This window comes from Chaetura pelagica, unplaced genomic scaffold, assembly GCF_000747805.2.
Source record: "Chaetura pelagica isolate M959 unplaced genomic scaffold, ChaPel_1.0 scaffold85, whole genome shotgun sequence".
Classification (NCBI taxonomy): domain Eukaryota; kingdom Metazoa; phylum Chordata; class Aves; order Apodiformes; family Apodidae; genus Chaetura; species Chaetura pelagica.
The window spans coordinates 1,053,490-1,065,726 of NW_009953505.1; the positions used below are offsets into that span (position 1 = coordinate 1,053,490).

Here is a 12,237-nt window from a genome sequence, read left to right on the forward strand (position 1 = left end):
TCCATATTCCTTCTCTGGCCCTCCTATTCTGGTTCGTATTCTTCCAAAGAAATGGCAAGAGAAAAAGAAGAATTGAGTGACCACGGTGTTATCCCTAATCAAAAGTAAATCTTTTGGAGTTGCAAATGACTTTTCAGACCTTCTTCTTAAATAAAGGAAAAGGAGAGTTCAGGTGTCCTGTGAACATGCTCCCCATGCTGGTTTAACAGAATGCAAAGCATTTAACAGGGTGAGATGATGTGCTTAGACACTGGGGTAGGTGGCTGATTTTGGTGGCAAAATAATGGTGTGAAAGGGACACAGTTCCAAAAGTCAAAGAAAAGCAGAAGAAGACAGGAAAGAGGACAGAAAACCAAGTTATTAATGAAAAGGCTGGCTCTTGCAGATGTTTGGAGAGAAAAAGGCAAAATACAAACGTATGTTGGAAAAATTTTAGTGTATTAACTTGAAGTCTTTCACACCTCATCAATATAGAACACCTTCAAAAGATGAAGCAGAAGATAGCTGATATCCACCTGAAAATATTTATTACCAAAATACTTGAAAATCCACCTGGAGCATAAAATATAAATTCTGTTGGACATTTTGTACTTAATTAGGGGAAAAATACAGCTATTTTTTCTAACCTTTAGAGATACAAAAAGAAGTGATGTGCTGATTTATTAAAATAGTACACATTCCGTATAGTAGTGTATATATGAACATCCTTTAAGAAATCTAGCATTACTTTTATCCGCATTTGCTGTAAGAAACTTAATTGATATTAACAGTTAAACCAGCTGTTACTCTTTATTTCATGGGTAACTTTTTTAGCAGTAAGGTTGAACTCCCATTGCTTCGATCCATGGAAGAAGTAGAAGAATTCTGGAAATAAAAAAGTAAAACATTATGTTATGGATACTAGAAACAGTTGCATTCTGACCAAGCAGGAAATATCCCCTTTGCACATGTAGGAGAACATCTCTTCAGTTCTGTGTTTTGCAGGACACAGCAATAATTACATTCATCAAAACTCAGAACTTACATTCTTTACAAGTAAATGTATTTTATGTAAACATTAATTTCATTTACCTTTCTGTTGGAAAACGGCATCAACCTTCCAGCTAATTCCTGGAAAGTCATCAGCTGTGTGTCTAGGATAACCCTTCTCCATGTGCTGACTGCTTTCATCAAACCTAAATCGTATGAAGGGAGACACACAATTTTATAGAGTTTAGACATCAGTTCTGCCAAGAATTAAGCAGCTGCTGAAAGGTGTCCACCATCTGTAATTTTGATTTCACTGGGGTTACAGGGAGTGAGTTATCTACACTTTGACCATTCTGTTTTCCCTGAGGAGGCTACCTGTTTGCTGATGAAGGCAGGCACAGCTCCAAAGACGCATCTGGAGAGAGACAAACTGAAGGAAGACCCACATTTTTGATCGCAGGGATGGGATTTACCTCCTCTAATGACAACTGTGTGGCCAAGTTAATTCCTGCTATAGCTACTGCATGTACTGATTGCATTAATTTTAAACTTCTCTTGAACTTCAATATAATATTGTACATATTTGACCAGCTGAAAGATTTAGATGGAGGAAAGGTAGCTGACATTTCTAAGACTATCAAGTTGCTCTTAACTGAGCTGAGACAATTTTTATAAGATGGGGCTTAATTTGGGGCTGAAAGGAGGATCTAAATGGTTCTTGAAGAGCTGAGGAACCATTTCAGGAAAAAAAAAGCAAACAAGAAAACAAACAAGCCTTTGTTTTACTTCTCCTTGGATAGAAGAAATAATTTTCTCAGGGATATGAGACTTAGAAATGTGGTTTTCTTACATGCCCTTGTCTTGTGACCAAGGCAGTAAAATAACAATGCAAGATTTTGCAAATGCTCTTTCTAAACCTATCAAAAACAAAGGAGAGGAAATGACATGCAGCTGGAAATGCAGCTGACACTGTACATCACACTGAGGAACGTACAATTAGTCCCGATAAAGTATTTTTGACCCACACATGCTGCTGGTTGCCTGCAGAAAGCCTTTGCAGCAGTTGTCATTGCATGGATGAAGAGCCTATCAGCATTCTAAAGCTGACTTTTTGCTTCTTTTTGCCTGGTGTTTGGTTATCAGGAATCACTCATGCCAACTTGGGAAGAGGATTTATAAGAAGTGTGTTGCAAACCCAATGCTAACCAATCAAAGAAAGGAAAATGAACCTTTCTGTCTCTTTAAATAGATAAAGTGATCCAGAACTTTTAAAAAATCAAAGAAGCCCTGCTCAAGCCATCCCAGACAGCTTCCTTCTGAAGCAGGTTAGCTTTCAGATCTTTATTTTCTACAGGTACTGTTGTCTATACTATTTGTAAACATTCTCTACTTGCTGGAAATTTTTCATCTTCCAAGCATAATGCATCAAAATAGGTCCATGTCTTGAACACCTGTTTCAGTGCACCCTTAAGCTCTCAAAAGTCAAAGCTATATTCTTCTCCGTATAGAAGAGTCAAAGAAACATTTATTTGAAAAGTAGGATTACTATAGTTACCTAGTTGCATATAGATGCCTAAAGGTCTACTTTCTCTATGGAATCATAGAATAATTTTGATTGGAAAGACTTTTAAGATCATCCAGTCCAACCCTTAACCTAACACTGCCAAATACACCACTCTAATTGTGTAGAGACACAGGTCTCTAAGCACCACGTCTTTTAAATACCTCCAGGGATGGTGACTCCACCACTTCCCTAGGCAGCCTCTGCCAGTGGCTGATAACTCTTTTGGTAAAGGATTTTTTACTAATATCCAGTCTAAACCTCCCATGGCACAACTAGAGGACATTTCTTCTTGTCCTATGCCTTGTTACTTGATACTTTTTTCAGGTGGACAATTTTAATTATATTCAGATTACACTGCAGTCAATCATAAGAAAATATTTGACAATTTTTCTTACCTCCAGTACTTGTCACCTGTGAAAAAATCTGTCTTCCCTGTATTTTTATTACAAACAGCTGCATCAATTTTCTTGACACCTTTAGGGAAGCCCAGCGTGTTGATATTCTTTGGATAACCAAACAATACCTGATCTCCGCTAGCAACCCAGAATTTATTGCCTGTTAAAAAAGAAATTAAACAACAAATTAGTTTCATCAGTGATTTTGAGACACTAAACGAAAAAATGCACTCCCTTAGTGTAGGTTGAAGGAAAGAAGTCCTAAGTTTTTGGGTTTTTTTAAATTTGAAAAGTCCATTTTATATCCATGCAGCTACCCTTCCTTCCTCACATCTTCCCATAAAATTAAAGGTAAGAAAAATCTAAGGAAAATCTCATACTTCACCTTTGAAAAACAGGATCTGATCTTTCATGTTCTCATACACAGCTTGAATACCAGAAGGCAACGTTGGCCAGAATGTAGAAATCAATTCAAGTTCAGCTTCTGAGTTATCAGGATAAACTCTCCATAAGTGCCTGATTTAAATACGAAACAGCTTCTGTAGTAAATAATAAACCACACAGATTTCTATATATGCACAAGAATGTGAACAACGTTGTGACTTACAAGACCTTCCTTGTCAGTGGAGCTACGTGGGTAAACATGTCAGAAAGGAAAACATTCTCCTCAGTGGGAACTGAGACTTTTTTTCATTCTGGGTTCTTTCTGAAATAACCCTTCTCATTGGTACCAAGTGATTAATGGTATCAATTAGAAGTAGCTGAAAAATTCTGGTTGTTCATGTACTACATTTTAAGAGAGTTACAGGGTTGCAGATTAACTTGACTGTAAGTTACTCTCTATATACCCACATGACTTAGGTCTTGCACAGGTGACTGGAGGAGAGTTTGGTCCAACTATGTGGTAGAAAATACTAATTTCTTAGGAAACGGTTGCAGTGTTTATTCATGTCACTTCTTGGTGTGACCATTTATTTGCAAATAAAGCTTTAATTTTATTGGGACTAAAATGTTTTCCCAAAAGTATGAAACATATTTCTTCAGGAGAATCCTGAAAAATAAAAATACAGCTTATATATGCTAATAGTTTTGTTTCCATGAGCTGAAATCTATCCACTTGTCTCATTATAAATCCCAGAATCAAAATAATGAGAACCAGCAAAGTATTCAGTCTTTGTAGAAATAATGAAAAAATAAACCTCACAGATGCAAATGTCTTATCAATATTTACCTGCCCTTTAGAAAAATGATTTCTTGTCGGAGTGTAGTTACAGCATCAAAAGACATCTGGGAGCCACAGGTTTTAGGTGAGGTAGGCGTGGTTGGCCTTTTATTTGGGGTATTTGGTCGAGATCCTAAGGCAGTTGTTGTAGAAAGGATAGAACACATTTGTAGAAACATTAACATTTTAACATACAAATACATTTTTGATATGATGAGAATACAATTATTTTTATGGACAAACTCTGTGGAAGATACTATTTCTCTCTGACTTATGTCTTCTTTAAAGCCAAGGATTTTACTCACCATAAATGGACTGAATTCCACGTATATCATCTGGAGAGAGGGGAAATTCGCTGGGGCTGACGTAGGCATAATTGGGGAACATCAAGGCCCTCTGGTCATTAGAGTGGGAGAGACCCAGGGCATGACCAAGCTCATGAGCAGCAACAAGGAACAAGTTGAATCCTTAAAAAATGATATAGAGAAAAGATCAGTCTAATTTTGGTCTGCAAATGGCTGATAGACTCATAACACAGCAGCACTATTGCTCAGGGATGGTTTTCATGCAATATACTGAGTTTCACTGGGGCACACATATGGACATATTTTGTATAGGCTAAGGTTGTGTTCTTCCTGCACAAGAACTGAGTGACTTTTGGCCCTCTTTCCTGCTGTTCCTTCTTCTAGCTCCTGAAAGCATGTGTGTGGCATGAGTAGATGTCCGGGGGTGAGTGTGGGTGCAGCTCTGAGGAATGTCTGGCAGGGTTTCCTGGCTGAGCTAGAGCAGATTAGATAGTGAGTCAGATCAAACTAACAGTTCTGCGGGGCGAGGATAAGACGGCACACACGGTGCTCACTTGAGGCACCAAAGTGTCACTCTGTGTGTCACCCTCCCTCTTACAGACCTGAGAAAGAAAGATGACATAGTGAATAGACAAGGGAAAATATACTGTCAGTGATTTAACTTTCATCATTAGGATTTTTAAGGGGTATGGGTTCTTTATAGCTTTGTCAAATAAAGTATCAGTTAAAAACATTATGCCTACGTGGGCTTGTTCCCAGTGAAATGTATCAGTACAGTAAATAGATAAAAAAGGTATTTCCTTCAACATGCACCCTGCCAAGTAACATGCCTTTCTGATTTAGAGAAAAATTATCATCTGCCCTCAGTATCAATAGATTTAGTGAACATCACAAGTCTGTGGCAGAGCAGAGAACTGGTCATTGATTGCCCAAGAGAGGCTAGCTGAAGCCAAGATTTCCATTTCTCAAACAAACAAACAAAGACTCAATTTTTCCACATGAGTTTCCAGTCATCCCCTCTCACAAGCCCTCCGAACTCTCCAACAAGTTCTGCATCTCAGCCTGTGGCTTCCTGAACAGCATGTTCACACTCTTGGCTGTTGGCAGGCAGCTGGAATTGCTTGGAGAACACTTCAATGTAGAAGTTCATCCTAGCTTGAATGGGGAGTAAAGCTATAACAGCCTATGGCTGGATCTACCTTGGTACTCTTCATTGTCACTCATGGCTACAATGTTTTTAGGTGGTGGGGATGTCCTCTAAGGAAAGCAGCAAGGCATGGTGTGCTTCCTCTCCAGTGCGTGGTAGTGCCAGGCTTGGCAGGAGCATGTGCATCAGGAGGGGAAATGGTCAAAAAGCTTGTACCATGGATTGTGAAACTGGTGGGCATGGGCCCTGCCAGCCTCCATGTAAGGGTGAACTGTGTCTGTAGCATTCATATCTGAAAAGAGTTGTCCCATTGGTATATTTTCTAGTGTTATAATAAGATCTAGAGTGGGTCAGGCTGATTTTACATCATTGTAAGTATTTCAGTTAGAAGATGACCTGTAACATCCTCAAACTGCTCTTATGGTTAATCTCAATCTAACCCTTCACCTAAATAAAATCAGAAAGGAATCTGCATAAAACTTCAGGAGCCCATTTTTGCCTACCAGCTGAACCTGTGGTCCAGTCTTCATCCTCATCAAAGTGCACATCACCACCAAATCCATTGCCAGGTGGAAAGGCATGAGCGAGGACACCAAGGGGGCCATCAAAGTAACGAGGGCAACGTCCATGAGCTAAATAATATGATGTTAAAACAATACTGAGTTTATGTCATAACTACTGGAAAATCTTCAAATTATTCTTACCATTGGTATGTGGTCAGCATATTACCTTTGGTCCCAAAAGCAATCATTATATCTGCTATTCCCTCATGAATGCGAGTGAAAATCAGCGGAGTGACAGTGCTCCACACTTCACATGCCTTCTGGATTGCTTTATCCACATCCTCTTTGCTCATATCTGGTGTGTGGTTCACAATTCTATGGTTATGAGGGTTTAAGTAATAATACTTAGTGTTTGCAGAAAAAAATATCTCTAATATTGTTTAGATGATGAACAGAGATGTATAAGAAGTAGTTTAACATGTAAATCAATAGTTTCCAAGATTCCTTTTGGACTGAGTGATTTTGAGGAGTGTGATAACTGTCCAATAGGTATTTTTAATAATAATTGTGCATGCAGTATTGTTTTTTCTCAAAAAGACCTTTAGACAGCAAGTTGTTTCTTGAGGATGAGGAAAATCATCTCCTCAAGCTTCTGTGACTACTAAGCTGTTAGTCTTAGCAAATTCATAAGATAAGGGGGCTTGTACAGGATGCAACTGATCTTTCTTTTTGGCTCACAGAATATTTGTTAGGAGTTATATATGACAGGTAACATGCTGTGGTTGACTCAGAAACAGTAAAATATCCAGCTTGACTCTCAGAAATTCGTCTCAGGAATACACATAGCTAATAGCTGAGGAAAGAGAAACATTTTTGTATTCCCAACTGGGAACAATTGCTTTAGAAGTTGTGTTTAAATGTAACAAATGTGGCTACCCACAAACACGAAATTTAGCCTAAAAAAGTAATTATTGAACTACTACTACCTGTATGTCAGCTTGTTTTTTTTCCATCCTGGCAGAGTAACACCATAGAGACCCACATCAGGAACCCCACACCTTGGTTTCTTCATCATTTCCAATGTCTCAGTGTCTGGTTTTCCAGTCACTTTCAAACCAAAGAACTGTTGCATTTTCTGAAGTTTTTCAGCTGTGGATTCATCATTTATTTTCCAGCCACGTTGACTTGGATCTGGCTCAACAACATAGAATTTACTCAAATAGTCCTAGTGAAAAAACCACAGCAAACACATTTCACATTTTTGTCTGTTTCTTAAATAAATACCTTAAGATGCATATTGTTTGTGTACTTTGCCGGCAAAACCCTCTGCCTGTGATTTTGGAGCACAACAGATGTTTTCCTGAGGATCGCAGCTAAACAGAAACAGACAACATTGTCCCTGACTCTTATTTACTTGGTATTTCTAGTTTGTGTAGATTTATTCGACTCTAGTAAGATTTGGGCAGCATAGTTCTGGTTAACGGAATTGTCTCAGAAAGACGGCAAATGGCTGTATAGCTGGAACACTCACATTATATCTAAAAGAGAGAGGACTCGATAGAGCTCACATACAGACAATGCAGTTACCTGAACAAGCTTTGCATCTTCTTTGTTGTCTCTCTCTGGATGGACAGGAAGAGCATTAGAAACAGCTGCACACATTAAAAGCAACAGTGAAAGATCCTTCATTCCTACTCTGGTCTCTGTCCTGGTAGGAGAAGAGTCTGCTTTCTGCTCTGTGTGCATCCTGTCTTGCATCCCAGTTTGTACATTTATGGGGTGATTTGTAGAGTCAGCTGTAGACTGACTCAAAGGTTATTGTACTCTGATTACCTCCATACATCCCATAACTGTCCTGGCTGCCACAGTAAATCTTAATTAAACCCATCTGATTTCACAGACATCTGAAGTCAGTAAGTATTTGAGTACTCCGAAGCTGCTTGGCTGCCATTTCAAAACTGACACTCTGTTTTGGTTATTTTACCCTGAATTTAAATGAACCTGAGCAATTTCATGCCAGATGAAATAGCAGACAAATGCAAACCCTTTGATTTTGCTCTGACTCAGCTGTGTGAAATGTGGCCACCAAATGTACAGAGACTCTTAACCATTCTCAGCTGGAAAATGGGAGTTACGCACCAGGCATGAATCCCATCCAAAAAAAAAGTAAAACTTTGGGAGAAATGGTTGTAAGCAGAAGGTGTCTTTTAAAATTGATCCATAAAGTGAGATGGAGTATTGGTATTTTGGAAAATGGATGGAAACCCCAAATCATTCCCACCTCTTCCTTGCAATTCTTTGAAAAAGTGTGCTTCCTTTAAATTATACAGGTGGAATCCAAGGTATACACTAAAAAAATAAATAAATTACCTTATAAATCCAGCCTAAAGGATGTGAATAAACTTACGTATCTGCATTTATTGTATCTATCTATCTATCTATCTATCTATCTATCTATCTATCTATCTTTCTGTCTGTCTGTCTGTCTATCTACCCACCCAACCACCCATCTGTCCTCTATCTACCATTTCAAAAGGCTTCTTCAGTTTAACCACATTAGCCACAGGGGACAGGATTATTTCCTGACTTAAGCAATTCAGAATAAAGGAAGTTTCAAGAATCACACAAGCTGTGACAAATTATGGGATTTCAGCCTGTGCTTCCCAAGCACCTTCCTCTTCCACTGGCACCAATGTGAGCCAAACATGTTTAGCACCTCAGAGGAGTTCTGACAGCATGTACTCAACATTTACAAAACAGCTGTAAGAAATACCCTGACGTTGAACTGTGGCTTTTTTCAGGAAATCCCTGTTTCCGTGTTTTTGGCTTTTTTGTTGCCACTTGGCAGCCAACTTTTCTCCAGCTGAAGGTGTTATTGATGAATTTTCTAGCCCAAATTTCACAATGTAGCCTTGCTAGTTAAACTTATTTGCTAATGGCATTTCTCAGCTACCATAAAAAGCTCCTCTCCCCACCCCCCTCCCCACCACTGCCGACCTTACTTTATTTTTATTATCATTGTGTTGTAAGGTAAGAGACCCATGAGTCCTGGATCCCATTCAGATCTGTAACCAGGGCACAAACAAATTTTCTGAGATGGGGAGCCTGGCTGAACAGGTACTGGAAATGACAAGTATGTTTATCCAAAAGCAGAAGATGTCTTTTTTAAAAATCTTTATTATGCTTTTAAATTGATATATCTATTTGTCTCAAATGTTTTAAAGCTAGAAGGGATGAGCATGGTACTATCATCTGGCAATGTACATGGCATAGGCCACAAAGCCAAAACCCCTGAGTGGCTTTTGCACCAAGTGTATTTTCCAATGACATTAGAGCACCATTTTGAAAAACGTGTTTTGGCTGATATGAATTTAATTTTGTAAAAAATCAAGGCAGCACAATGAGCAGATTTTATATGAACTAGGAAGAAGTGGTTGTCTTTTTTTTCCCCACTGTGACTATCCATCAGATCACAGCACAGCTGTTTGCTGTGTAGCAATGATAGGACAGAGGCAATGAGAGCAGCTAGGTTAGGATTGGTTGCACCTAATTTTATGCATTTATTGCTTACACATTCTTCTATAGAAAATGGAGCAATACCTATGTCTGGAGAGTGATTCAACCAGCTATCTTAGAATAGGATGAACTGGCCTCTATAGGTGCTCTCTCTGTCTTTATTTAACATAGAGAAGCTTAAAAAAATAATTTAGACTATATTTCTAGTTCCAGCCAGAAGCTGAAGCTATGGCAGTGATTGCTCAGGAGACATTTGAGTGACAGATGGTGGAGGCCTGTATCACTCAAATCACTTTTAAGGTTTGCAGTTTGACCACCTACACAACATAGCAGCCAATTCCCACTGTCTGTGGGAGAGAGGACTGAGCACATTTTTTCACAAATGGTGTTTCACATTTATGCCTATAATTGGCCTTGAGGTCTGGGAAAAGAGGAAGTTGTATAAGCAGCTGCTGGTTATGGTTTCCTAATGGAGATCTTTGACATTAGAGTTGGTGGATGCTGGTCTACCTTGTGACTTCCTTTCTCATCCTAGAATTGGTTTTATCCAGACTGTAGTAATGGGATCTGTTTTAACCTAGGAAGGTCGCTGTTTGTCGTCATCACATGAGCAGTACCTGGTGACACTACACAGAGCTTCACAGGAACCACCAATACTGCTGTGTCACAGTGACCTTAACACAGTATCAGCAAGGATTTAGCTTTCCCAAATGTTCATGACATGGGTGCTGCATGTGAGTTAACTGTCTAAACTTGTGTTATATCAACAGAAATCTACTCAAAATGGTCAGATGACATCCAGAGAGGATTTCATCCAGCCACATGTAAGAGGTAATCTTAGGATGATTCATACAGCTCTCAGGAGCTCACCAAGTGTTTTGACCAACACCATTGAGAATGATGAGGGCCCAAGCTTGAGATTACATGTAAACACTTAGGTTGCAGTTAAGCTGCAGGGCAGTGACTTGTCCTTTTGGGTGTCTAGTGAACCTGACATATTGACATAGGCTTGGTGGCTGTGACCCAGGACCTAGAGGCTTCTAGCTGGAGGCCAGCTGGAAAACTTCAAGCGCTTTAATGACGCTAGATACCTGTTCGGGCTGCTGAGTTGAGCTGCTACTTTGCAGACTCAATCCCACCACAGTTAACAAAGCTGAATGATTACTCATCTTGAGTGAAAACATATGGCAAAAGTAATGGGTCTGACCCTTGGAAAACCTTTAGCAGAGACTGCAGCCTGTGAGGACAGGATTCAACCATCTGAACATAGGTGCCTAGAGACAGTGTAGGCTCTGTGGGGCTTTGTGAAGAGCTGGTCTCCCAGAAGTCCTGTTTCATACATGCAGAACCTCAAATGCCCTGAGCATTTGTTTGGGGAATTGGATTCCTGCTTGGGCAAATCTGTCTCAGTTGATAACAGTGTGGGACACAACTACACACAAAACCAGTAACCAGACACTAACTAAGGAGTGCTCTGGTACTCTCTACAATGGTTCAGTGATTAGCAAGCAGGACCATAAACTTACGAAGAGGGAGTAAGAAAATGGCAGGTGATTGTATGGACTGAGCTGGACACAACATCCAGATTCTAAGGTGGTGTTTGTGCCTCCAGGCAGGTGAGAGCTGCCAATGCCAGACATGTGTCCTCTTAATGGTATGACTGTAATTGAGCAACCACCCTTCTCTTGCAGGCAAAGGAAATATTCACTGACTTATGAACAGGGAATATTTCTTACAAAGAAATAACTTCATTTTGAGCTCTTAATCTTCCTGATCAATGGAAATCCACAAAATATTTTGATATACTGTAATTTAAATGTATTATTACTGTTTTATAATAATTTCTTTTTAGGTTTTCTAAAGAATATAGTATAATCAAGTTCATTTTCAGTTATATAATTTCTTATCTTTGAATAGCATTTAGACTAACACTTACTCCTGAATTAAAGAGGCGTAAGACCTATCAAATCTGTTATTTATTTATTTATGAAGGATAAAGTTTAATAGGCTTCTAATCCAGACAGGCCTAAGTAATGAAAAAAAAATTAACAGTTTTTAGAAGGTTACACATTTTTTTTCTGAAAATGCAATTACTTCTATTACAGTCACCTGAAAACTTCCTGTGAAGTATTTAAAATAACACAGATGTTGAATGAGACAATACATTTTGTTGTGGTTTGTTGTATGAGATAAAACATTTTGCTGTGGCCTCTAATGTTACAAGATGAGCTGCAGAGGCTAAAAATAAAGTGGATACACCTTAAAACACCATTTTAATTGAGGATACTTCAAAATATTGCAGGTAAGCTGAAAGTCAAACTGTTTTTTTTAATGAACATTTGGTATCAGAAATATTTTTGACCAAGCATTTTCATTTTTAAATGCAAAATTCTTTATCCTTAAAATTCCTGAAAATAGGAGGGATTTACTAACTTCAGTAGTAAGCACTTGAAAGAGCCTTTAGCAATGAGGTTTATTTATCTATTATATTATGTGGCTAGTTGTGATAACAATGGGCTGGTTTCAGTGATCTCAGAGGTCCTTTCTAATCTACGTTTTCAGGCTTAAACTCAGTTTCTAAATCCAAAAGCTAAACAGTTTTCCAGCCACGCTTCC

General features: G+C 38.8%; 1 protein-coding gene across 1 annotated transcript; it reads right to left on the reverse strand.

Moving 5' to 3' along the window:
• Nucleotides 1-763: 763 nt before the first annotated feature.
• Nucleotides 764-7,834, reverse strand: LOC104390270 (matrix metalloproteinase-27-like). Its single transcript, XM_009999373.1, has 10 exons — nucleotides 7,693-7,834; nucleotides 7,092-7,330; nucleotides 6,332-6,480; nucleotides 6,106-6,234; nucleotides 4,456-4,617; nucleotides 4,160-4,283; nucleotides 3,314-3,444; nucleotides 2,929-3,088; nucleotides 1,072-1,175; nucleotides 764-864 (listed from the first exon to the last, which is right to left on the reverse strand). The coding sequence occupies exons 1-10, from the start codon at nucleotides 7,792-7,794 to the stop codon at nucleotides 764-766; spliced, it is 1,401 nt and encodes a 466-aa protein (XP_009997675.1). The 5' UTR covers nucleotides 7,795-7,834.
• Nucleotides 7,835-12,237: the final 4,403 nt, after the last annotated feature.